General features: G+C 47.9%; 1 protein-coding gene across 5 annotated transcripts in view; it reads right to left on the bottom strand.

Moving 5' to 3' along the window:
• ZNF827 (zinc finger protein 827) overlaps window positions 1-27,624 on the bottom strand; it is a 229,589-nt gene that overhangs the window by 149,395 nt on the left and 52,570 nt on the right. For all 5 annotated transcript variants that reach the window (XR_012783445.1, XM_075543725.1, XM_075543726.1 and 2 more), the window contains exons 3-4: window positions 13,500-13,672; window positions 4,130-4,610 (exon numbers count right to left, since the gene is read on the bottom strand). Coding sequence is in view for 4 of the 5 variants with exons in the window: in XM_075543725.1 (XP_075399840.1) it covers window positions 4,130-4,610; window positions 13,500-13,672 (654 nt within the window). In the remaining variant the exon portion in view is untranslated. The remainder of the gene's footprint in view (window positions 1-4,129; window positions 4,611-13,499; window positions 13,673-27,624) is intronic.

The raw sequence follows: 27,624 nt of genomic DNA, 5'->3' as shown, positions 1-27,624 counted from the left end.
CCAGCATCTCTGGGCTCTCTTGGAAACCCACAGGGGGTCGCTATGGGTCAGCAGTGAGCTTGGAGAAAGCTGACAGTAGGGGGTGCCCCATACTCTTCTCTGAAAGGATTGAGGTGCGGGGCCTGGAAAGGCTTGGCGCTAGGGAGCAACATTAATCCAGAAGGACCAAGGTTCAGGCAGAAGAACAGCTGACGGCTCAGAAAGGGGGCTTTATTTCACAACCAAGTATGCGAGGAACCCTCAGAAGGGATGATGCCAGTCCGTTACTAACTGAACCCCGTGGGGGCCGGGGGCCGCCCCTATAGTGCTTTTATGCTTGGTTCTCATCAGAGGAGCCACAAAGACTCCCCTGAATCACTCGGCAAGAAAGGATCGAATGTTTTTAGAAATGAGTCCACGTCTTCAACGCCTGAATTTGTCACTGTGCTCCGGGCTTGCAGACCGCGATCTGGCTGGCACGGACGCTCACAGACTGGACGACCACCAACAGCTGCACCCAATCGTACCAGCAGGTGCACAGGCAGAGCCCGTCTAAGAACGCGGCGCAGGAACAATGCACCGTTATAATGCCAGGGGACAAGGCCGGGCGCCAGCTACTACTTGACGACCCTGACGGTGGGAAGGGCTAAGACTCGGGCGTAGCTCGGCAGCATGTGTCCTTGTCCGTGAATCACATCCACACAGCCACCCGGGCAGCAGCCTCTCCTGACCAACCTCAGAGTCGGGGGCATAGCAATACAAACCTTTCCCCCAGACGTATTCTTCTCCCTTCAGCAGGTCTTCTCCCGGGGGCTGTAGTACCACACTCACCAAGTTTACATTTACATCCAAATATGCACACACACAAATTACCGATGCAGCTCACTCCCCGGTGACTTTATCACAGGTTGCTAGGTAACAGTGGATACAAGTCAGGCTTCAGGACCTGGAGCGCACCACCATAAAATAGCTGCTCGGGCCTTTTGCATAAAGAACGGACATTTGTTACCGGTTTTCATATGCCAATTGATCAGTCGGTCAAAACTCGGGGCTGCCAAGCAATCAGCAGCATGCCCCCCCCCCCACATCAGTACCCAACTGAGCAAATCAGATCACAATAGAGAGCTGGGGTGCACCATACTTCACACCACCACCAGCACCCCCACAAACCGGTTTCTCCCCTGGTGTGATCCGGCTCACAATCCTGGCTCTCAGCAGCCTTACAAGCCCGGTCTTGTACCCGTGGAGGGAGATGGTCTCTGTGTCTAATTACGGGCTGAAATGGCACGCTCAGAGCTGAGGCCAGCCGGAGCCGCGTGTCACTTGCCAAGGCACCCCCCCACCCCTTCCCCAGGTCTAAAGGACTCCTGGAGTCCAGGAGAAAAGGCAATGGCAACCCTTTACGAAGGGTTACTCACCCCTTATTTGGGTTTTCTCTGTGAAGTAAGGAGCTATGCCAAATGAGTATGTTATTTGCATACTTTCCCTCAGGAATACACTATAGGAACAATTCAAAACCCCAAGCCCACTGATTCAGACTGGTGGCAACCCTACGGGGGACAGAGTAAAACTGAGCTCCACAGGATTCCCTCAGCGATAATCTTGATGCGGGATTACCTGGGCTGTCTTCCACAGAGCTACTGTGTGGCTTCAAACCCCCCAACCTACGGGTGAGTAACCAGGCACAGATCAACGGTGTCAACCAAGGACCGTGGATAAAACCTACTGCAGTAGAGGGGATTCCAACTCAGAGGGTTTCTGAGGCTGTAAATCTTTCTCCCAGGGAGAAAGCCCCATCTGTCTCCCAAAGAGCACATGGTGGCTTTGAAGTGCTGACCTTGAAGTTCATGCAATGCTTTACCCAACGCTGCCGCCAGGACTCCTTTCTTATTACACCATAAAGCAAAAAGAAAAACATCAAGCTCAATGCCAGCGAGTCGATTCTGACTCACAGCCACCTTCTAGGATAAGGGAGACTGTCTCTGTAGGTTTCCAAGACTGAATCCTTACAGGAGTGGAAACGCTTCGCTTCCTCCCAAGGAGCAGCAGATGGTTTCAAACTGCTGACCTTGCAGGTAGCAGCTCACTGTAATCGGCACATCACCAGGGGGCCTTTGTTTGAACATCATAAGACTTCTGGTGGTGCTGTCTGGTAAATGATGGGCTAGGAACCACAAAGTCCATGGTTCAAAGCCACCAGTAAAGATTAAGCCGTCTGCTCTCATCAAGTTTTACAGCCTCAGAAAACCTATCAGAGGGCCGCTGTGAGTCAGAATGTCCTCAGTGGCAGCAGGCTGGGTTTGGGTTTGGTTTCTGATAGTGTCAGCATTTCGGAGAAACCATCGAGAAAAGACCACTGTTTCCCTGGAGATGAAATGGGGTAACAAAGAATCAGGGCTGCATGGAAACACACACCACCCCCCCTTTCCATATTTTCCCAAGATCTGAAACCGTAAAACTCAACCACACGTTTCTACCACATTCTCCCTTGGATTGGGATGTTCTAGCTGGGGAAGGAGAGTAGAGGACCCAGCTATACTTCAAGGCTACGGAGAAGTACAGTTTAATCCCTTTGCCTCAATCCCCCACTAAGCAGGAGCCCTGGTGGCACAGTGGTTACATGTTGGCTGCTAACTACAAAGTCAGCAGTTCAAAACTACCAGCCGTACCTTGGGCAGTAGGCAGGGCTTTCTACTGTTGGAATGTGTTACAGTCTTGGAAACCCACAGGGGCAGTTCTGTGCTGTCCTACAGGGTCTCTGTGATTGAATGGCAATGAGTTTGGGGTTTTTTGACTGTCTGTTTTATTCCCTCCCTCACTACACTACAGGTTGTCTGTGTATCTCTGGGTTATTCCTGCTCTATTTTCTCCTCTGGTCATTTCTTTCTGTGGCACCTCCCTGCCCATCCCTTCCTGTTTTTCCTCATTTCTCCCGGGCTACTTTCTCCCATTCCTTGGGGGCCAAGATCTGGAGAGACAGGAGTCTCCAAAGGACCAATGGAAGTGTCACTGAGCAGAGGGACTTCAGAGTGAGGCTGAACCTCTAATTCACCTGGCAATGACATTTAGTGAAATGCGACTCACGGTCCATTGAAAGAAGGCGGTGACCAATTATTCTCCACTTAAAAGGGTATTGTCAATCTCCACAGAGCTGAAATGGCATTTGGAAATCATCGTGGGGACTGCCATCTTCCCAGAAAGACAGAACCAATTCTCAACTGACCTTTCCCCACCCTCCGCAACTCCTTGAAAATTTAAAACCATACTTTTAAAAACATAATGAGCAGCAGCACAAGCTGCATGTCTTGTCATTCCAGAAGGGGGCTGGGAACAACAGAGCTCCCTGGGCATCCCCCCCCCCCACCAGTCCCCACTCAGCCTCGAAATTTAGGCACAGCAACTGAAAGGGGGTAAACAAACAAGCAAACCACGCTAAGACAAACAAAAGCATCCTGTTGAATTCGATGGTGACAGAAAGAGATGTTAATAACTAAGAATCATCTTTTTAATAGGGTCTATTCCATCTTCTTTCCCAAACGGCATCAATGGTGGTTGGGAAAGAAGTCTCTGGTTGCTTGGTTTTGTTTTTCTACCCCTCAAAAAAGGCTTTCAACCTTATCCTTTGCTCAAATGTGAAGTCTATATACTCTAAATAATACTCTTTGAAATCTTCTGAATTAAGAACGCCAGATATTTGAAAAACGCGACGTAGTATATTCCATCTCCTTAAGAAAAAAAAACCCAGCATCGAGACAAATTAAAGAGTTCAAATTGTACCCTGCAACTGACAAAAATATGGCATGCCATGTGACTCCCCATCCTTTCCCACCCCCACCCAAAAAAGAAGAAAAAAAAACGAAACCCAGGGGCATCGTGAATCAGAAGGAAATCCACAATCTCTCTTGTTTCTAGACCCAACCAAAGCCATGCTCATTTCAAAGCATTGCAAAAACAAAGCAAAACAAACAAAACGGGCGGGTCGAGGAGAAAAGTTATGAAGGCAGAGGCGATGAGAACGGAATGGGATCTTGAACTCCTCTCTCTACCAGCTCATTGTGCAGATGAGAACCCTGGGAGAGAAGGTTGGGGGGGGGGGGGGGGCGGGAGACAGAGAGAGAGCGAGAGAGCGAATACAACCCTAGTCAAGTACCTGACAGCTTCATGAGAAAATCAGACGCCATCTTAACAGAGATGTCCTGGCAGAACAATGCTGCCGCACTGTTGGCCACATACTCGGAGGGGTCTTTCAGCTGTGTGTGGTTGGCGGGCCTGTCGGCAGCACTCAGGGTAAAGGAGGTGGACAGGCCGTTATCTTCCTTGGGTTCCTCCTTCACCAGCAAAGGCGAGATGCCAGCCCCACCCTGGCTAGTCCTCTCTGGAGTGTTAGACGTCATCATGGTCCCCACTAGCTCTGTCCCTCCTCCTTCCCTTTGCTGCCCCAGGCAGGCACTGTCACTGAGGTGGGGAGCGCCCTTGACATCGGGGTCTGGGATCTCCTCCTTCACCTTGGCTTCTGTCCTCAGGAAGTGCTGGTGGCAGCGCATGTGGAGTTTCAGGCTGAAGTGGCGGGAGGAAGTGAAAGGGCAGAGCTGGCATTGAAAGGTCTCTCCTCGGTCCTGGTGCTGATGAACCTGATGGAGAAGCAACAAGAATGAGCTACATCCACTGCGCGCTAAGGGGAACGCCCGGTTGCTTATCCGCACCATCCATCAGTGATTCCCTCACAGTACACAGGGCTGGTCCAGGAGGCAAAATTAGCCGTGCAGCATTTCATTACTGTGCCCAAGCATGGAGGTGAGTCCCTAAACGTAGGGCAGGTGCACGTAGGTTAAGAGCCCATCATTAGAGCCCCACTCACAGCCGCCTATGGATGCTGTGGTTGGGAGAATCCTCCTTACAACCCATCATCCCATCTCGGTGGACGTCGTCAGAGATGTACCATGCAAACTGACATAATTATGCATTGGGGGTCAAGAGGTCAACTGTCCGGTAATTCCTCTCCCAGCAATAACACTTTGCATGCGCACAGTTATCGTCGCCCGGAGAATACACTGTTTTGCAAACACAATTTCCATTTTTTAGAAGCTTCTTTTAGGTAATTAAGGACCTGAGAAATAACGTTTCCAGGGCATTCCCAGTTCATAGACAGGGAAATGGAGATTCCCCAGAATCAAGTTGCTAGAGCAAGGTGCTGAAAGCAAAAACCAAACTCTCTGCCATCGAGTTGATGCCGACTCATCTTGGCCCTATCGAGCAGGGTAGAACTGCCCTCCTCTGTGGATTTCTGAAATTGTAACACTTTATGGGGAGCAAAAACACCTAACTTCCTCTCACAGAGCGGCTGGTGGTTTCGAACCACTGACCTTTTGGTTAGCAGCCCAATGTGGAACCAGTGGGGAAAAAAGCCATGCTCTGATCCCCACCAAGGACTCCCAAGCAAGGTAAAACCATCATTTGCAAACATGATTATTTCCCATTCCAGATTCTCATGTCTGACATTGCCAAGAGGCAGATTTTTAAACCCAGTCATAGGCTTCTATGTACAATACCTATAAAGATTCTAAGAAACGGCTTCTTCTTGCTACTATCAAATTTCAAGAAACCCTCTCACTGTCATCAAGTTGATCCTGACTCGTAGAGACCCTGTGGGTCTCTGAGACTGGAACTCTTTCCAGGAGTAGAGAGCCTCATATTTCTCCTGAGAAGCAGTTGGTGGTTGTGAACTGCTGACCTTGCAACGAGCAGCCAAACCCTTAATCCACTGAAGATGGGGATCAGCTGCAGTATGTTTATCACCAGGGCTCCAAATCCAGTGCTCGAAAAAGCAAGGAACTACTTGCATTGGCCTGAGTCAGGGCTCGGGGCTGGCAGGTGTTCCATCAGCTCGTAACTTGCCATTTCATCTCAGCCAATGGCCTTCAGCCCTGACCTATCCCACCCCTGCCACTCAGGACTGGCCCTCCGGGCCCTGCAGCAGAAACTGCCAATTATGTCATCTGGGCCCAATAAGCGGTAGGAATTCAAACCCCAAACAGAAGAGACACGGCATCAGTGTGTAGCGATGTCGGTCGGATTCGAACCCGGGCCTCATCAGGATTTAGGGCACATCATTAGTCCTCGGTGCTAGCTGGCCCCCAGGTACAGGATTCCGTTCCAAGAGAGCAAGCTTTGCTACAGCTGTTTATACATTCTGAATGCAATCCAGAAGCGTTCTCCGCCAGCCAAAACATACTTTTAAATAATGTTAAGTGACCAACAAAAGCAAAGAAATTAAAAGTTAATGGTGAGATCCTGTCGCTACAGCACCCCACTGTGGCTTTTTGAAAAAAACAGCAGAAGATATTCTGGGTCCTTCGCAACAGAAATAGCCATACAAACCTAAATTCAGTTGCAGCCAATTGCCTGTTCATTAAATGGCTTCTGCATTGCCTGGGGGTGGGAGGAACAGGGGGTAGGTAAACACACCATTTGTTGCTGGCTGTTAGAATGGCCCTTCTCTGTTCCTCCACAACAAAGGGATTTCATTCGGAACTCATCCTTTCATTCACTCCCTCACAGAAGCCTGAGGGGTCCCCAGCCACCTCTCATGTCCAGTGCCCCCTGAAGCAGACGCCTTGGATGCCTCAGGTCACAGCCCCACTGGACTGGACTGGACACTGGAGGGCGCTGCCAAAATCATGCCCCAGGACCAGGTGGTAAAGGTCACGAGGCAGAAAGCCTCCATCCCCGAGAGTGGAGCAAGGTGGCAGATTCCATTTCAGCAGCATCCTTAAATCTGTTAACCCGGGAGAGGAGCAGAGTTCATCCAAGAACAGCCACGTCAGAGCGCAGCTTCTGGAAGAAGGAGCATGGCAGAGGGAGAGAAGCCCAAGTTCCAAAATCAGAAGTTATCTTGAATTAAAAAGAGCCTAGACGGTGTGTATAAGGGTTGTAGGTGGGGTCTTTTCCGCCAAATCCTGGCCTAGCTATATGTAAATGTGGGGAACTTAGGAGATATTACAGGGAAACCCGGTGAGGTTGAGCTGGATTCTGCAGGGCTAACCCCGTTTGAGCTACACCTTCCCAAAGGGACCAAGCATCACATTTGCTTTTCAAGGGAAGTAAGTATTCACTTTATCTTCCAGTGTTTCCCCTTCTCTCCGCCTAGAAAAAAACATTTCTGCTTCAGTTTTCCTCCATCCAGAAGGCTCCTTAGAAGCAAGGATGGCGAGCCTTTGTCTCAAGAGCATTAGGCATGTTTATCAGGAGGGAACAGTCTCTGGTAAAGTGGAGGGGCAGGGAAAAAGGGAAGGCTCTCAACAAGACGGGCACCCAGTGGCTGCCAACCCTGGGCGCAAACCTAAGAACAATTGGGAGGCTGGTGCAGGTCCAGGCGGTATTTGGTTCGGTTGTGAGGTGGGTCGATATGAGTCGGAACACACTCCAGGGCCCCTAGAACAACAACTTTGGTTTTTTTTTCTCCTTGGCCTAACACTTGCTTTAAAAACTTCCTGAGCGTGTATGTTAATGTGAAGAGCAACTTGTCTAAAAGATGTCATTCTTTTTACAGACCAACATTTAGAGCCCGCATCCTCAAACTGTGGCCCGGTGAGGACATTTATCCGGCCCGCCGGGTGTTTTTGCCCTGTTTGTTTTTTTTACTTCAAAATAAGATATGTGCAGTGTGCATAGGAGTTTGTTCACAGCTTTTTAAAAAACTATAGTCCAGCCCTCCAACGGGTCTGGGGGACAGTGAACTGGCCCCCTGTTTAAAAAGTTTGAGGACCCCTGATTTAGAGAAACTCACTTACCAAAGGTTAATGGTCTTGGCTGCTAACGAAAAGGCTGAGGCTGGAGCTACCCACGAGAGCCTAGGAAGAAAGGCCTGGTGATCTTGCTTTGAAAACAACGTTGATAACAATGCAGGCCTTGGAAACCCGCTGAAGCACACCTCTCAGCTGGCACACACAGGCCTCTACCATGAGTCAACACCGACTGGTTAGCAACAGTTGTCTGGTGGCTTTTAAAATGGTATCATGGAGTTACCATGATCATTATTATTATGAGGTGCGCTCACATGCCTGAGGCCTTGGTATTTCAGAACATAGGGAAATGCTGGAAAGCTCTGTTCCATGTATGGGACCAGGCCAGGCACTTCATCAGGCCAAAGCTCAGCCCAGGAGACCTCCACACCCTGAGATCTCAGCCCTGCGGCCCGACTGCACTTCGTCAGGGTTCTTGAACCCAGCCGGGCGGTCTGGCTGACATTTCCTGGTCTGCTGTACCTTATGTCACACCTAACTCCCCTATGAAGCTGTAAAAGGGACTCATACATTTCTAAGCAACTGAAGAAGCTGGGGGCAGCTTTCACAAGTTCCTTCCACATCAGGTCATGAAAACTCGCCCATTATATGACAGAGGAAAGGGAGGATTGAAAGCACTGTTTATTTAAAATACGTAGGTAGAATAAAGTAGATCCCATAATTGTTGACTATCTAAAATGCCACCTTTTAAAAATAGACATATCCATGGTCAATATTGAAAGAGATACATCAAAATAGTAATCATGATTATGCCTGGGTGATAGAAATAGGGGTTAATTTGATATTCTTTTGTTTATAAGCCCTCAACAGTAAAGCGACATCCAGAAAAGAAAAACGCAGAAGTTACTTTAGAATAATTTCTTACACCATTTCATTGATTTATGTCTAAATATAAATGTTAATGTGCATCCAGATGGCTTCTAGGCAATAATTTCTACTATATTTACTGAGTGCTTCCCCACATTGGGCACTGAATTAAGTGCCTTATGCGCACTATCTCATTGAATCCCTACAACACCCCATAAGACAGCATGAATTTGATCTCCTGAAGCTAAAGGATCCTTGCATTCACCCCGACCATGTTGTGGTACTGAGATGCTGCAGAAGACTTTTCTGGCCACAGGGCTTGAGAGTGTAGCTCATAGGCTGTACACACCTTCCTGTTTTGGTAAACTTCTTTTTAGCAAATGTATCAATGTTTGTATCTATCAGAGCCCTGCTGGTATAGGGTCAGCGGTTATACAGCACCAGCCACTCCATGGGAGAAAGACGGGTGCTTTCTACTCCTGGGATGAGTTACAGTCTCGGACACACCCAGGGCAGTTCGACCCTGTCCCAGAGGGTCGCTAAGAGTCGGCATCACGCCATGGCAGTGAGTGTGGGTTTCAGGGTTTACTGATAGTCTCTCTCTCTCTCTCTCTCTCTCTCTCTCTCTCTCTCTCTCTCTCTCTCTCTCTCTCTGAAGAAGAAGTACAGGCAGAATAAGAACACATCTTAGAAACGAGGATGGCCAGTCTCCAACTCATGTCCTTTGCACGTGTTATCAGGAGGGACCAGTCCATACAGAAGGCCATCAAACGTAAAACTGGAGTCTGGGAAAAGGAGGAGGAACCTGAAGGAGATGATGGACAGTGGGAGCTACAATGGACCCGAGCTCAAAGGTGTGTGGATGGAGCAGGATGAGACAGCACACCATACATGGAGTAGCTGAGTCAGAACTGACTCAGTGGGCCCTCACAACAATAACCACTGGTACCCAGTCGAACTGGTCAGGTTCAGGAGCTCTGGTGGCCCAGGATTTAAGCATTTTGCCACTAACTCAAAAGCTGGTAGTGAGAAACCACTGTGAGAGAAAGCGGAGGCAGTCTGCTCCTGTAAAGGTATACAGGCTCAGAAGCCCGTTGGGGACAGTCTGCTCTGTCCTACGGGAGTACTAGGAGTCGGAGTGCGTTTGGTTGATCGAGTATTGGTGCGGTGGTTAAAGTGCGCAGCTGCTGACCCAAAGGTCAGTAGTTCGAGGCCACCCCCAGTCAGTCCTCAGGAACAGCTGCAGCAGTCTGCAGCGGCAAAGATGTCAGCCGAGGAAGCCTGGGGGACTTCCACTCGGCCCTGTATGCTTGCTATGAGTCAGTTCAATCGGCTTGGTGGCAATGAGCTAGGCCGTGGGTTTTCCTGGGGAACAACACAGCAGACGTTACTAGGCAGAAGGCCACGCCCTCCTATTTATGTGTAGATCAGACTTGCAAAACCTTGTGCGATGAAAGCACTTGTCATTTTAAAACAGAGCGCGTCCCTCGAGTGAGGTGGAGGGCAGGTGGAAGAAAGAGTATCCCATTCGGTAACATTAAACTTGCCCGAGCCCGCCTCTCACCTCCGTCATCCAAAGCCGGAGTCGGAGCTCAACAGGTTAGGACACCGTGAGTTTAAATAAAGAAGTAATTTCACACAACTGCTGTATTGTCCAAGTTATTGATTTGTTCCGAACGCATTCCAAGAGCCCCATGACCCGCAGAGCCCTCCCAGCTCTCATCTGTAACACTGTCATGGCCGCTGTCCGGATCATCAAAGCACCCGCCTGGCCTCCCTGTTGTTTCAGGGTCAGCAGTTCCTGCTATTGAAAGCCTAGCCTTTTCCCCCTCCCTTCCCCTCCGTGGGTTTATAAATAGGTAGTTTTAAGTGACCCTGAGCTGAAACCAAGCTTACAAGGTGTCAGGCTAGATGCAAGTTTTCTGCTCACTGAAGCTTTAAATGCAGGAGACCCGATGTGTAAGCACAGCTCCTGAGCAAAGCACAGAGAACCGGGAAGAAGCCACTTTTCCTTTGAATGGCATTTGTTCTTTAAGTCTAAATCCTGCTGATGAAATCCACCTTGCAGGGGGGAAGGTGGGAGATTTTACTTGGGGGAAGGTGTTGGGAAAGGAGAACTAAAGAAAAGACCCCAGAGTGCGTTCAGTAAAATTCAACCAACCAGACCTCTGGGCCAAGAGGATTGCCAAGAGGAAGGGCTACTCCCGGGGGATGGGAGGCACCAGGAAAAGCAAAGAAAACGCATCTCATTGTAGATTTCATTCTTGTCCCTGCTTATTTCTAATGCTCTAAACTAATTCCCAATGGCCGTGGAAGTTGTGTCCCGTCGTGCTTTGGGGGAGCTACAATTCTAAGCCGTGACCATTGAAGGCTTAGATGACAAGCTTTTGAGACAAGCAAAGGCTTTAATTATGTTCTACCCGGGGTCGGCGGGAGAAAGAGGCGGCTTCCTACTCCGATAGCGCGTCAGTCTGAGAAACCCACAGAGGCCGTTCTACCCTGTCCTACAGCGTCACCAGCAGTCACGTCGACGCGATGGCAGTGATCCTGGGGGCTGCTTCTGTTTTGTTTTACAGCTGAAGAGTGGACACTTTATAAACAAAGTCAAGAGCAAAACACTATTAAAAAATAAATCAGTGAGAGTCGCTATTAGGAAGATGTAAAATAGCAGTAGTGTCAGACATAACTATCTACTGTGTCTTCCGTGTCTGACACGAGGCCGGCTTTATCCCCTTAAATAATGATCTCAACTCCTTCCCACAAGCATCATGAGGCCCATTTAGCAGAGGAGAGGATCCAGTGCCTAAATGTGGTCAAGGTCACCCTGCTAGTAAATTAAACCGCAGGATCCCGAGTCAAGTCTATCAGTTCAGATGTATTTCTTTTGTATTTTATGTTCCATGGCTGATTTCTACTCCTTTTATTTTTATGGAGGCCTGCTGATGTAGTGGCTCCGCACTGTCAGCATGGTCGACAGTTCGAAACCACCAGCAGCTCCTCGGGAGAGAAACTGGGTGCTCTACTCCCATCAACAGTTAGTCTCAGAACCCCACGGGGGCCTGGCTATGAGTTGGCATCGATGCCATGGCAATGAGGTTGTTTTTGTTTTGTTTTTCATGTTTACTGAGCTGTAATTAACATACCATACAATTTAGCAGTTCACTCAATGCAATCAAGAGAGGCTGTGTAATCGTCGCCACGATTATCTGTGGAACCTTTCCCATCTTCTTTCACACATTGATGTGGACTCCCCATGTCCCTCCTCCTCCCCTTCCTGCTGTCCCCAAGGAATCACCCATTCCCTGACGGTCTTTGTAATCCACCCCATTTTCCCTGTGGAAACTCCACTAAGCGAACTGGACTCTACCTTCAACTCACTTAGAACAGAACCAAGGAATGGAAACACCCCCCTTGAACCTCAAACCGAAACGCACGAGTGGAAGCTGAGGCAGACGATCACGCCGCCAAGATTCTGTGGCCAAAATGATTGTTGGTCTCATCCGTTTTCTCCTTGCATTTTAAGCAAAACTCCTCATGCTAACGAGGGGCTGCTAAAAAGATCTGCATGTGACTAGGATTTTTCCAACCCTTTCTCTAAAAGCAGGGTACAAAAATTCTCGTGAATTCTCTACATGGCACATGCCCCGGTCCCCTGCAGTTCCCGTGTTCTTCACTGAACATGGGAAACAATGTCCTTCGAAGGGTGGTGAAGCATAATCCCAGGAAGTGAGGCCGTTTCAGCAGGAGGACTCTCACTCACCAGGACTGGCTCCAGTGAGTTCCACGGGCTAAGCAGAGTTAAAGCCAAAGAGCCTTCAAATGCTCACCCCTCAGCAGGGTGCCTCGGGGTGCCCTGCTGGGTTTGCAAGCGGAAGAGCAAAGTACCAGCGCTGGCACCACCTCATGGTGACAGGCGTGTGTCATGAGAGGAACTGTGCTCCACTGTGTTTCCCTGGTGGTAACCCTTTAGAAGTGGAGTACCAGGCCTTTCTACCGAGCAGACTCCAACTTCCAACTTTTCAGGTAGCAGTTGACACATTAGTTATTTGCCTCTGCCAGGGACTCTATGCTAACAGAGATACGCTCTCTTGGAAAGGGGGAGGCCAAACGCCCTCTCTTTGGCATTCAGGTTGAGCGACTTTTGCCCTACTTTACTGTACTCTGTCCCTGACGTATCCCTTTTTGCTGTTCCCACGCAAACGCTTCCTCACTTTCTCACAGCCATCGCGGCGATTCTGACTCATAGCAACCCTGTAAAATGGGGATAAAACTGCCCCCTCTGGGTGTCCAAGGGTTGTAAACTTTTTATGGAAGTAGAAAGCCTGGCCTTTCTGCCACTGAGCGGCCGGTGGTTTCGAACTGCTGACCACGTGGTTAGCAGCCCCATGCATAACCACTACGCCAACCAGGGCTCCAGAAAATACCAGTGACCCAGAACACACAAGGCAGGCCTTTGTTCCCCTGGAGAACCAGCTGGCTCTGTGCTACCTCTCCAGTCCCTGCAAGGTGGCAACTGTGAAGACTTTGGCTACCAACTAAAAGCATGGTGCTCTTCTGCGGAATGGTCACGGCCACTCAAAATACAATGGCGCGTTGCGAGACGCTGAAACACGCCCTGCGGTGGCCATGCGTCTAAACTGCCTCAGCAGCAACTTGCTTATCTTTACCTTTATTATTGTTTCTACACTACATATGCTAGAAGATTCTCTCGGCCTTCAAGTTCCCGCTGCAAAACAGGCATCGGTACCTTTACAAGGAGACCCGTGCCAACCTTCTCCTCCTGCATCTATCTCTACACCCTCGGCTCCGTCAATGGCACCCCTGCCCAGCAAGGAAGCATCCCGCGGGGCTCCCGTGCCAGGACTCTGGCCACATCTCCCTGCCGGGGAGGTCCTCGGGCGGAAGGCTTACCTTCATGTGGGATTTGAGATTGTCCTTGCGGGCACAGCGGAAGGGGCAGAGCGGGCACTGGTGGCTTTTTAGGCCTGTGTGGATCACCATGTGCCGCTTCCAGTAACTCTTCCTCTTTATCACCAAACCACAGATCGGACACTGGAAAGGCTTCCCGCTCTCCTCTTCTGAGGCTTGGAAGAAAGGGAGAAAGAGAGGCAAATTGAGGAACACAGACAGGGACATGGCATCGAGCGCTGCGCGCTAACTCACACCCGCGGCTCTACAAACAACACTAAACATGACGTGGCTTGTTTCCTGGCAACTGCAGGATGTGGGCCATGTTCTGGGAAGTCTTACGATCGCTTTCTTCAGGTAAAAACCCGAATTCACGTATTCATTTCTGCCCGGGTGCCCCGTTCTGGTGAGTCTTCCTCAGGAGGCTGTCCCAGCACTGCAGGCCAAGCAGCTGAGCCCCAGGGCTTGGTTTCCTGAAGGAAACTGCCAGAGCCAAGTCCAGACCATAACCTGGAACTTGGACCTTGAAAGATGGTAGGCAATATAAAGCAATCAAAACCCAACCCACAGCCGTGAAGTTGATTCCGACTCAGAGCACCCCCTATGGGACAGAGTAGAATATCTCCCTTGGCACAGTGGTTAAGCAATGAGCTGCTAACTTCTAGTTCAGCAGTTCGAAACCACCAGCAGCTTCTGTGGGAGAAAGACAAGCCTTTCTACTCCCGTAAAATTCAGTCTTGGAAACCCACAGATGCCTTTCTATCCTGTCCTATGGGGTCACTATGAATCAGCATCATCTCAACAGCAATGAGTTTTGTGTTTGCAAAGCTGTTTACAGGAGCAGACCAGCCCCACCAACTATTGCTGTCCTAGGGATTCCAACTCACAGAGACCCTATGTAGAGTTTCCCAGTCTGTGGATCTCTATGGGAGCAGACAGCCTCATCTTTCTCCCAAGGAGTGGCTGGTGGGTTTGAACTGCCAACCTTTCTGTTAGCCCCGCACTTCACCACAGTGCCACCAGGTTGTGCACCAAGGCAGAAAATTACACACGGCTCTATGGGGGAAAACCAACCACCTTCATAAACCAAACCAACTGACCAAACCTTTTGGAATCCCTAGAAGGTGCCCTGGGGGTGCCCCCGTGAAAGCTCTAGCTCACAGGTCAGCAGTTCGAACTCACCAACCACTCTGTGGGAGAAAGAGGCGTCACCCTGATTCCATAAAGACTTTCAGAGCCCTGCAGGGGCAGTTCTACTCTGTCCTACAGAGTCGCGACTTGTCCTGAGTGGGATTTCATAGCACTGTGTTTCTGAAGTTTAGCGTCACTGGGCAGGACTCCAGCCAATACTGCTGCCAACTGAACTGTCAGGGGGTCTGAAGGTCAGGGTTTGTTGTCCTCTTATTTCTGTCCCCCTGGCTGCCAGTAAAGATGCGTGCTGCCTTCCTGTGCTCTGTGACCTGATCACGCTGCTCTCCTCCGCACACGCTGCCCGCCATGGGAAAAGACACAGCCAGGCAGCCACACACGCTCCAAGTTTTCCAGAAAGCAAACAGACCAACGATCACCTCCAAGTAAAGCAAAGAGCACGTTCGGCTCCCCCCATCCCCTCCCCTCGCACCCGCCCCAAAGAGCAGGGTCTCTGTTGTGACACTGCATTGCTAACCTCCAGGTCTACCAACTTACATTGCTCGGTGCCACACTGGACCTCTGCCGCTGGGGAATATGGAGATAAAAACAAGCCAGAGTTACAGGTGTGAGATACAAACATAGCCAAGATAGGAGAATTGGTGGATACAAAAGCGAGACACACAACGGGACGCCTGGGGTGATTCTCTTTTTGCCTTTTAAGAAACTGGGATTCCACCGCTACTGAAAACCATCAGGTGAAAGGTTGATGGGGAACTTTATAAAGGATGGATCAAATTGATCACACCTAAGACCACTGATCCACCTTAGCCCCACTAAAAATGGAGCAATCAGCCAGGTGTCTTCCATGAGGCCAGTGTACTTAGAAAAATAAAATTCAACCTGAATTTAACCGTGCCTCTATAGAATTCATAGTGAGCCTACTGTAACACACGGTGGAACTTGCCCCTGTGGGGTTCGGAGGCGGGAACTCTTTATAGGAGTGGGAAATCTCATCTTTCTCCCATGGAGCGGCTGCTGGTTTCAAACTACTGACCTTGTGGTTAGCATCCTGACTTGTAACCGCTACACCACCGGGGCTCCTATGAATCAGAATTGACTCAGTAGCCGTGAGTTTGTTTTGTTCTAAATAACTAGCAGTTTGCAGGAAACGCAAGTGATCAAGAAACACAGTTAAACACCCACCCAGAGGATGGACTTCAACAAACTCCAAATGAGACACCATCCTACAGGAGAATGACCCAAATGGCAGGGACATGGTTTTGTCCACAAGTAAATGGCATTTTCAACAAGGCAAAACCAAGCCAAACTCACTGCTATCGAGTTCATTCTGATTCCTAATGACCTTATACGACAGGGTAGACTTGCCCCTGTGAGTTTCCAAGACCATAACCTTTTATGGGAGTAGAAAGCCTCATCTTTCTCCTTTCAAGCTGGCTGATGGTTTTGAACTGCAGACCTTGTGGTTAGCAGCACAACGTGTAACCACTATGCTACAAAGGCTCCCTAAAAAATGGGTAAAGGTTATGATAAAAAGAGATTTAAGAGTCATACATATAAAAGAGATATGCCAGATATGAACCTTACTTGGCTCAGGATTTGAAATAAGCAATTGTGAAATTAAAAAAAAATGTCAAGACACTTTTGAGATTAATTGAGGAAATACTGAGTTGAGGCTGGGTATTTCATAATATTTTCATAATATTATGGAACAACTGTTAATCCCATTAGATGTGATAATGGCATTGTGGTTTGTTTGCTTGTTTGTTTTAAAATCCTTATCTGTTGTAGATACATGTGGAAGTATTTACAAGCAAATGGATATCCTGCTTTGGATTTGCTTTAAAATGTTTCAGAAAAAAAGGAGCAGACATGGTGGGGTGGGGATGGTTGTGGTAAATGAAATAGATAACGGTATCTTTTTATTTTTGTCTAGAAACATACCCAAGAGTCATTCCCTCTGAAAGACCGGGGATTAAACCAGAGGCACCAGGAAGTGGTGGCGTGCCAGGAACAGTTTTTTGGTGGGGTGTTAACCTTTAAGTACTTGGCTACCAACCAAATGCTTGGTGGTTCGAATCTACCCAGAGCTGCCTTGGAAGAAAGGCTTGGTAACTTTGTTTTGAAAAGGCACAAGGGGTTTCCACAAATCACAATGGACTCGTTTACAAATGGTTTAGTTTTGTCTGGCACTGTTTGGGATTTTTTCAAATACACATGTTGCTTTTGTGTTCTTAAGAGGAAATATCCCCAAATGAACAGTTTAAAATTAGCCTAGGTATCTATTCCTTAGGTCAACTGAGCCTGCTCAGGCAAAGGACCATTTAAAATCAATGGAAGTTGGAAGGGGGTCTGGAATATATTTCTTGTTGTTAGTTACCCTCAAGTCAAGGCCAATGCACAGCTTGAACTACTCCAAGGGGTTTTCAAAGTCTGTTAAAGAAGCAAACTGCCAGATCTACCTCCTGGAAAGATCCCAGGGTGGATTCAAACTGTCCAACTTTCAGCTAACAAGTCACGTGGCTAAAAGTTTGTGCAAGCCAAGGGCCCTGGGCTAAAGTGGCAGTGTTCTAAAAGGCAGTTTGACTCATACAGGTAGACGCAATCTTAGTTAACTGAGCCAAGCCACCTTGAGGAAGCTCATGGGAAATGGGATTAAAAGGTCATGGAATGGAATTTTTCCCCACCAACCTCATCTACCTATCAAACCTGGAATTTATACTCACAAGTTAGTTCTTTTGATTGGAAGCAGGGGTTGAGCGGTTCCTTCTACTCTAATTGAAAACACACTTTCTAAGCCCTATAAACAAGCACTTTTTTTTCAGTTCATTATAAGTTTCCTACTGCCCATTTCTTCTTTGTTGATTACCTCTGCCCACTTGGAATCGTATCCCTAATCTTGCCTCATGATTTCTTCCCTTCCTTAGCACTCCTACCACCCTGAGACTTGAATCACGAAGTTGACGAGAAAAGGGACCATCTCAGGCCTCTGGGTGAGATTAGTGTCATAGCTATAGAGAGAGGGAAAAAACATGGTGGGTTGTGAGAACACCAAAATAATAAGTAAGTGATACATCAACATGCAGTGAACAGGCAACTAACAGCTAGCAGGGGTCCTCAAACTATGGCCCGCGGGCCACATGCGGCCCGCTGAGGACATTTATCCAGTCTTCCGGGTATTTTTGCCCTGTTTTGGTTTTTTCCTTCAAAATAAGATATGTGCAGTGTGTATAGGAATTTATTCATAGTTTTTTTTTAAACTATAGTCCGGCCCTCCAATGGATCTGAGGGACAGTGAGCTGGCCCCTGTTTAAAAAGTTTGAGGACCCCTGAGCTAGAGGTTCAGGCCAGATTCAGAAGAGGATGTGGAACAAGGGATATCACCGCTGATGCCAGACGGACCTTGGCTCAAAGCAGAGGACACCAGAAAGATGATTACTTCTGTTTCATTGACTATGCAAAGGCATTCGACTGTGTGGTCACAATAAACTGTGGATATGCTTGAGAAGAATGGGAACTCCATAACACTCATTGTGCTCACAGATCAAGAGGCACAGGACCAAGGAATACTGTCTGGTTTAAAAATCAGGAAAGGTGTGCGTCAGAGGTGTATCCTCTCACCATACCTGTTCAATCTGAATGCTGAACTAATCATAAGAGAAGCTGGATTATATGAAGAAAAGTGCAGCATCAGGATTAGAGGCAGGCTTCTTAACAACCTGCAGTATGCAGATGACACAAGCTTACTTGCTGAAAGGGAGGAAGACTTCGAGCACTTGTTGATGAAGATCAAGGACTGCAGTCTTCAGTATGGACCACAGGTCAATGTAAAGACGACCAAGATCCTCACAACTGGACCACTAGGTAACACCATGATAAGTGGAGAAAAAGTTGAAGTTGTCAAGGATGTTTTTTTCTTACATGGATCCACAATCAATGCCCATGGAAGCATCAGGCAAGAGAGCAAAAGATGTATTGTATTAGGTAAATAAGAAGTAGAGTACTGGCGAACCAGGACATTACTTTGAGGACTAAGGTGCACCTGACCCAAGCCAGGGTATTCTCCATTGCATCATATGCATGCGCAAGTTGCACATTGAATAAGGAAGATCAGAGATGAACAGATGCATTTGAACTACGGTGCTAGAGAAGAATACTGAGATTACCATGGACTGCTAAAAGAACAAACCAATCGGTACTGGAAGAAGGCAAGACTTTGTCTTAGATACTTTGGACATATTATCCGGAGAGACCAGTCCCTGGAGAGGGACATCAGGTTTGGTAAAGTTGGGGGTGGTGGTGGTGGTGAAAATGAGGAAGACCCTCTCATATCATTATAAATGAGGATGAGTGCAGAGTGGAGACTCAAAGCCCATTGGTAGGCAACTGGACTCCCCCTTACTGAAGGGTTGTGGGGAGGAGATGAGCCAGTCAGGGTGCATGGTAGCAACAATGAAACATACAACTTTCCTCTAGTTCTTAAATGCTTCCTTCCCCCACCCCCTACTATCATGATCCCAATTCTACCTTACAAATCTGACTAGACCAGAGGATGTACATTGGTACAGATAGCAACTGGAAACACAGGGAATTCAGGGAAGATGACCCCTTCAGGACCAGTAGTGAGATGCCTGGAGGGTGGACAGAATGTGGGGTAGAAAGGGGGAACCCATTACAAGAATCTATGTATGGCATCCTCCCTGGGGGATGGATGGCAGAGAAGAGGGCGGGGAGAGACATTGGACAGTGTAACATATGACAAAATAATAATAATTTATGAATTATGAAGGGTTCATGAGAGAGGGGGGAATAGGGATGGAGGGGGGAAAACGAGGAGCCGATATTAAGGGCTCGAGTGGAAGGCAAATGTTTTGAGAATGATGATGGCAACAAATGCACATATGTGCTTGACACAATGGATGTGTGTATGGATTGTGATAAGAATTGTACGAACCCCCAATAAAATGATTTTTTAAAAAAAAGAAAGAAGGAAAATGAGGAAGGCCCTCGCCGAGATGGACTGGCGCGGTGGCTGCATCAGTGGCTGAGGCACAGAACAGCTGTTGTGAGGATGGCCCAGGACTGTGCTGTGCTTCCTTCTCCTGGGCATCCGGGCCAGCCGGCTCGACAGCACCGAACAACGACGCAAACATGCTGCTGCTGATCCCCAGCTTCAGGAAGCATTTTCCAGTGGGTTACGAGTCAGGCTGCTAACCTCAAGGTCAGCGGTTCAAAACCACCAGCTGCTCCGTGGAGAAAGATGGCACTCTCTACTCCAGTAAGCCGTTACAATCCCGGAAACTCAGAGGGGCAGTTTTACCATGTCCTATAGCAATGGTTCTCAATCTGTGGGTCACAACCCCTGTGGAGGTCCAATGACCCTTTCACAGGGGTCTCCCAATTCATGACAGCAGCCAAATTACAGTGGTGAAGTAGCAACGGAAATAATTTTATGGTTGGGGGTCACCAGCACATGAGGACCTGCATTAAAGGGTGGCCGCATTAGGAAGGTGGAGAACCACTGTACAGGGTCACAGCGAGCTGGAATCAACTTGATGGCAGTGAGTTTGAAATTTGAAACCTGAATTGCCTTAATTTTACAGAACTTATTAGATTCTATGCCAACTTGATGGAAGCTTTCAGGAGGAGCCCTGGTAGCATAGTGGATTACCCACTGGGCTGCTAACCACAAGATCAGCGGTTCAAAATCCACCAACAGCTCTTTGGGAGAAAGCTGAGACATTCTGCTTATGTAAAGAGTTACCGTGTCAAAAGCCACAGGGGCAGTTCTGCCCTGTTCTATAGGGTCGCTGTGAGTCAGAACCCACTCATGGCAATGAGTTTTGTGTGGGAGAGGAGAGAAAAGTTGAGACAGCCTCACTGACCTGAGAGTTCCTAGCCCCACCGGAGGAAGGCAATAAAAGGGGGTTTTGAGAAAATAAGAGAGAGACAGAGAGAGAGAGCGAAGACCTTACCAAGTTCCCCAGTGCGCTTGCCTATTTTAACTCTGAGCTTCCTATTCTGTCAGATGCACCCCACCCCCACCCTAATCACCTTCTCCATATTTCAGTTGTTTTACAGAGCATTCTCCATTAAGCCCTGCCCATGACGAGTTCCCATCAATCTGCTTTATTATGGAGCTACGCTTCCTTAGTTTTAATTACTGCCAAAATTCATTTAAAAAACAGTACACAAATGAGGGTGACTGGGAGAAAGAACACTAAAATACTCAAAATGAAGAGAATCCAATTTCAAGAAATGTGGCCACATAGCTATGCTATTCCAGTGATTTAAATACGTAACGGATCGTTGCCATTAGAGGAGCAGAGCTGAAGCCACATGATAAAATTCACCTGAATATGAGGTGTGGGCGGGGAAAAGTTCATGGAAAAATGCTAAGATCTTGTCATTCAATTTTCCCACCCCCTTGTACAATGATAAAGATGGTACCCTGGGCTAAGCATTGGGCTATTAACTACAAGGTCATGGGATGGAACTCATCAGTCCTTCCTAGGGCGAAAAGAAGGAAGGGGGTGGGGGAGGAAGGAAGACAGACAAGGCTGAGTGGTCCATCAAGACGTTTCAGCAACCCACAGGGCGGGTTCCAGTTCTGCTCTGTCCCACAGGGTTTCTAGGGGTCAGAAATGACTCCGTGGCAGTGGAGTTTGGGTCTGTGCTTGTGTGTGGTGATCAGTTTTCATAGTTGGCCAGTAACTTCCCCATGGAACGTTTGTCTCTTTGTTGAAGGGGGGAAAAAAAGTCCTATTTCAGTTGGAGTCCCTCTGGGCGTCTGGTGTTGTTGGGAGTGGTTACTGAGTTGCTGTGACTTATGGTGAACCCGATGGACTGAACACGGTCATCCGCAGGATTATCACCGGCTGATTTCCCAAGGCCTTTCTTCCAAGCTCGGGTTAGTCTGGAAGCTCCTTGAAACCGGCACAGCATCTCCGTGACACACGAGCCTCCGCTCAGTGACCAGGGGTGGCTTCTGGGACAACCGAAGCCAGGTCACAGGCTTGGAAGGTGAGAAAATTCTACCAGGGAACCCCGACTGCCTTCTCGAAAGGCACAGGATACTGTCAAGTAGGGTAGCGCAGGGAGGGGACAAGAGGGCATCCTCTTTCCCGTGCCCAACTGTTTTCAGTGAACAGGCAGATGTACACTCCACTCAAATTTAGAATCCGAGAAAATATGCCGGCTTCCTCAGAATGAACCACACGAGCTTAAGGCAGCAGGATCGAGGTGTTCGTCATCCTGCCTTGCACAGCTGCACGGTGAACACCACCCCCAAGTACATCACTAGCTAATTAGTATCTAATTGTGCAAACAAAGCTAAATTCCACCAAGAGCCTCTAATTCCACCAAGAGCCTCTATGGATAGCTGCTGACTTTCTTCTTTGGGGGAAAACATCTTGCCTTTTGCAACCAATACGAGTCTTAGAATGAAAGAGCTAAGAAAGATCTGACACTAGTCTTTCTAGTGAGGCTAAACCATTGAATCGTATGATCATGTGAATTATCTGTCAATGAAAGTGTTCATTTTATTTGAAATAACCTTTACCCAAAAAAGAGAAAGAAATGCATGTGAGTTGCTTGACCCACAAAAAACACACACACAAAAAACCCCACTGCTGCCAAGAGTGGTTTTAGAGGCCAGAGGACAATGGCCTTGGAGGGCGCCCAAGGCTGCAGTTTTAACAGAAGCAGACGGCCAGATTTTCTTTCAGGGAGTGGCTGATGGGCTCAATCCTTCCACCTTTCAGTTAACAGTGGAGCGCTTTAGCCACCGTGCCAGTGGGGCTCCAGCTGGCCCACAACCCTCCAGTAAACGTCAGGTATTTGTAGCTATGGTTATTGTACAAAGCGTTGTGACAGTCAACTGCCATCAAACCCCACCAATCAGAAAGTCCAACATCACAGCACATAGACTTTTAAACTGCTAACCAAAAACAAGCAAAGCAAGCCAACAGACTCGTGCCAATTCTAACTCATGGCAACCCATATCTGCAGAGACCGGTTGCTCCCGAACGGCTCAGGTGGCTGTGATCTTTTCAGAAGGAAATCAGCTCACCAGGCTTTTCTTCCAAGGCCCCTCTGGGTCGGTTCAGTTGGTGCTGAATAGTGCTGAACTGTTTGCTCTACTCCAAACAAATTGACAACACATGTGTGCGCGCACACACACACACACACACACACAGAGCTCACAGCTGAACCCAACACACCAGGTGGTTTGTGGCTGGAGCCAAGGGGAAATGAAGGATGGGCAGTTCCCTGTGCTGCTCCCGCAGCGCCGGCCTAGCAGAGGTGGAAAAAGCTGCAGAATTCAGCTCTGGCAGCAAACACCGAGACGTGGGGAGGACCAAAGGGAGAGGGCGCAGGTGGAGGCGGGAGCACTGGGCAGGGCCTGGAAGGCCTCACCTTTGTGTCTCCAGCACCCAAGACAGTGCCAGGTACAAAGCGCAATTCAGTGTGTGTGTGTGGGCGTTAAAGGGCCCAAGGGGAAAGGGCTGAGTCCAGAGAGTAGAGTGAACAAGGGCTGGAAATGGAACAGAAAGGTGCAGGAGGCTGCGGGCAAATCCTACTGGAACAAGCGTTTGCCCCGGAGGACAAATCTTGGGCACGGTGCTCAGGACACCTCTGGAATAGAGGGAGTCTCAACATAGATATTCACGGACTAGACTTCAAGAAGGAATTTTCCAAAAGGGAATCTGTTTTCAAAAAGGAATCTGTAACAGTTTAGAGTCAAAATGCACACAGTGTGACTAACTCAAAAAAGCCACTGCCATCTAGTAGATTCTGACTCATAACTAGCTAGCCACATGCCATCTAGTTCTACCCTAGAGGACAGGAGTAGAAAGTCAGGTCTTTCTCCCAGGAAGCGGCTGGTGGTCTCAAACTGCCACTATGCTACTTCTCACTCATGAGACACATTGAACTATTTACAACAAACAAGATCTGCCCAAAGCAGAAATGATCTTATGGGAGGTATGAAGGAAATGTTTCAAACACTGTCTGTTGACTTCAGAAACAGACATCATCACTTAACACTTGTTGCAAATTGACAGACAAGGTAAGTGTTGACTATGTCAAGTAAAAGCAAAACATTCTCAGAGATAACCCCCAACCAGGCTAGTTTACAGATGGGGAAGTTCAAGGGTGTATGCTTAACGTCCCATGGCTAGTGGCAGAGGCAAGATTAAAACCAAGCTGCCCGTATCTGCTTTGACGTCTCATCCATTGTATGTACATATAGCTACAAAGCAACAAAATTTGACTGGGTTAAAAAGAAGCGATCTTTTTTTTAAGCTCACTGCTATTGAGTCCATTCCAACGCAGAGAGACCCAATAGGGCAGAGTTGCTGTGTGGGTTCCCGAAGCTGTAAATCCTTCAGAAGCAGAAAGCCTCATCTTTCTCCCATACAGTGGGTGGGTTGGAACTGCCACCCTGTAGTAGCAGCTCAGTGCAGAGCCCCTACTCCACCAGCAAGTCACTCCCTGCCATCGAGTCAATTTGACAGGGAAAAACTGCCCCTGTGGGTTTCTGTTAACTCTACAGAAGTAGAAAGCCTCATCTTCCTCCCACAGGGCAGCTGGCGGCTTCGAACTGCTGACTCTTGAAAATTAGCAGCCCCATGCATGAGCATCTTCAAAACCATCGTGAAGAGTCTTCAGAATTGGTTCTCTTTAACTGAAGGTCCACCGCCACCAGTTATCACGGAATAGATTCCAATTCATAGCAACCCTATGTGTATCAGGGTAGAATGTGCTCCGTAGGATATCAATGGCTGCTTTTTCAAAAGTTGATCGACAAGCCTTTCTTCCATGGCCCCTCTGGGTGAACCACTAAGCTTTCGGTTAGCAGCAGCACCCCTTAACCATTCCCATCATCCTAGGGGCTCCTTAAAGCAAGGGAGTTATTTCGGAAACAGATGTGATTGCTTCGTAGGCTGTGAAACCAGACTGTCGTACGGCAGTTTGCAGAAAACCAGGGTGATTTGTACGTGGGGCGTTGCTGCACATAGATCTTGCCAGACACAGAGAAGGAATTCACAACGCCAGGCTCCCGCAGCTGTGCATAGTCCAGGCGTCGTCACCATCTCCTCAAGAGACCTGCTAAGATCACTAGTGCCTATCAGGAAGAATTAACCATCCCCCTGCTACTGATGTCATGGGTTTAATGTTTGTTATTGAAACAGCTGGGACATTTCTCTCACACGCTACTTCAGGACAACAGCAAGCCACATTAGCAATGGAGATCGATGGGCTGTTATTGACACTGACATTATCAATGCCTATTTTCACAACTAATAAGTATTCAATAAAACCAACAGAAAAGCCTGAACTATATAACCAGCCGGAGTTTAAATCACCGGACACTAATTGAAATCAGCACAGATGTTTCTTCATCCTGATGACAAAGTGAGTTTTCTGGGGCCACTGCCCTTCTACCAAGCAAGGGCAATGGAAAGATCTGGAAACGGCGATGAGGACGCGTAACAAGCTGAATGAACATAATGTCACTGAATTTTGTATGTAAGAAAAGAAATCGAGATGACAACTGTTTGCTATGTATGTTGTTGTTGGGTGCCGACAAGTTGGTTCCGAACAAAGCCCTTCCCGTCCTGCACCATCCTCAAAACCGTTCTCATGGCTGAGCGCGAGGTGCAGCCACCCACTGCGTCAGTCCGTCTGGCTGAGGGTCTGCCTCTTTTTCAATGCCCTTCTACGGTACCAAGCATGTATACCAACGAGAGAGCTTCAAAGAGCTTGTGGAAATGGAGTTAAAAGAAATGGAACTTTCTAGGAGCTTTGTAACGTCCCCTCTTACATACAGTTAGATAATTTCCCAGAATTTTCTTTTTCAGAGAACTTTCTAAGCCGATTCGTGTATAGGATCAAAGCTGGATCAGAGTTCGCTTCACTATAGACCCTAATGGGAGTACTAGGCATGGTCGCCTCACATTCTGCAATAACTGTAACAACGTTGCATCAGTACGAAAGAAAAGAGCAGTCAGAAAATCCCTATTTGACCAGAAAATATTCTTAGCTCTCAGCTGCATGAGGGAGCAGTGTGCTGCTAAGAAGATTTCATTTTTAGTCCATAAAATAAGATGTACCAGACATCCTCTCTCTGAAGCGCACCTTCGTACTCCTTTGAACTGGGAGCCTGGCGTCCTAGGCATCTCGTCGGCCTTCTGTAAGGCAGCTGACACTTTGTCTTCAAAATAAACCCATTTCTTTCATTCTTAGCTTCCACAGGACAGAGGCTTCAAAGAGAATCGAGTCAATGTGTGACATTTATCTTGATAGCAAACCGATAGCATCTTCCCACTACCACGTCCACAGGCAGAGGAGGTGGGACGCACGCGCCGGGGCACAAGGTCACGGCAAAGAAGCCTCCTCCTCAAGTGTCCCGTCTCTCTTGTGGGGGAAAAGGCCATTGAGGGGTGGCCTCTGAGGAATTAAATTCATCAGGCTCTCTCAACAACTGAATCCTGTTCAAAAAAGCCCCCGGACTAAAGACCAGACCTAAAGATACTTTATTTTTTTCATGGTTTGGCCTCCCCTTGATCTAAAGAAGGTCAAAGAAATGCTGGTGTCTAAATTATGAAATACAGGGTCAGCTACTGTCACACAGCCCTTTGTTACGCTGAAATCAATTATATAAGCTTTTTTTTTCTTTCCTGGCAACATTTTGAAAAACAGTTTTGAAAGTTAAGCTCTGCTTGAAATCAGGTCCGTGTGTAGTTGATCTTTGTGGTTTTATTAGTTTTTGAGGGTTTTTTTCCCCTTCCTTCTTTTAGGGCTACAAAGGAAGGAATTGCTTAATTCCTTCTCTAGTGAGAGCTGTCTACAGACCAATCTTGAATCTAACTAAGATTTCTTCTTTCTAAGGAAATGAAAAGAGCCATAGGGAGAAATTCTGAGAAACAGGCTGGCAGCTCTCACACCATCGCCAACACACTAGGCGGTGAAGCCAAGCCACACCTGAAACTAGGCCTCACGTGTAGTGTGCGGGAAACCACAAGAACAGTAATGGGGAGGGAACAGACTGCGGGCCAGAAGAGAGGCCCCCCCTTCCTCCCTGCTCCTCACGTTCAACATTCAGTGATGCTAGCAACCTCCATACAAGGATTTTTCAATTGAATTAACCAACCACCAAAACTAGTGATGGTTTCTACCAAAGTCTCCCACCGGAAAGTGAACAAACATGCAATCAAGGTCACTGGCAATCATCAGCTATTGCAAAGCAAAAGTTGGAAACAGAGTGGCAGGAATAAGTAGTTGCCAGGGGCAGAGGGGGCCGGGGGAGGTCATGGTTATAGAAATGAAAGTGGAGATTGAGATCACAGAACTGATTTGGCAAGACCAACGCCTTCTTCGTGCAAATACCTTTTTTCAAGACCACGAAAGGTGACTAAACACATGGACTTCTCCAGGTGGAATACAGAGAAATCACAACATTGACAACGTCTGTGGAAAGAGACCATGAGGACGTTCAATAGCAACAGCTAAAAACAAGCCAGGGACTGACTGGGGAATAGACCATCAATTGCTCATATGTAATTTCAGGTGGAAGCTGAAGAAAGTTTTGAAAAACCCACAAGAGCCAAAACACAACTTTGAGGATGTCCCTCCTGAACTTCAAGAACATCTCCAGAACGGCTTGGATGCATTGGACACTATTCACAGCAGACCTGGACGGGCATGAAGAACATCATTCATGAAAAGAGCTACAGGTCAATGAAAAGTCAGGAAAGACGGAAAAGAGCAGAGTGAATGTCAAACAGGCTCTCAAGCTTGCTCGTGATTACAGTGTAGTTAAAGCAATGGGAAGAAACGATGTAATCAGAGAGCTGACAAACATTTTCAAAGGGCAGCTGGAGAAAACAAAGTAAAATATTACAATAAAATGTGCAAAGACCTAGATTAGAAAACCCAAAAGGAAGAACATTCTCAGTGTATGTTAAACTGAAAG

Source organism: Tenrec ecaudatus, chromosome 3 (genome assembly GCF_050624435.1).
Source record: "Tenrec ecaudatus isolate mTenEca1 chromosome 3, mTenEca1.hap1, whole genome shotgun sequence".
Lineage (NCBI taxonomy): Eukaryota > Metazoa > Chordata > Mammalia > Afrosoricida > Tenrecidae > Tenrec > Tenrec ecaudatus.
Note: the sequence above shows the minus strand (reverse complement) of the source record. Positions and strands in the feature narration are given on the sequence as shown.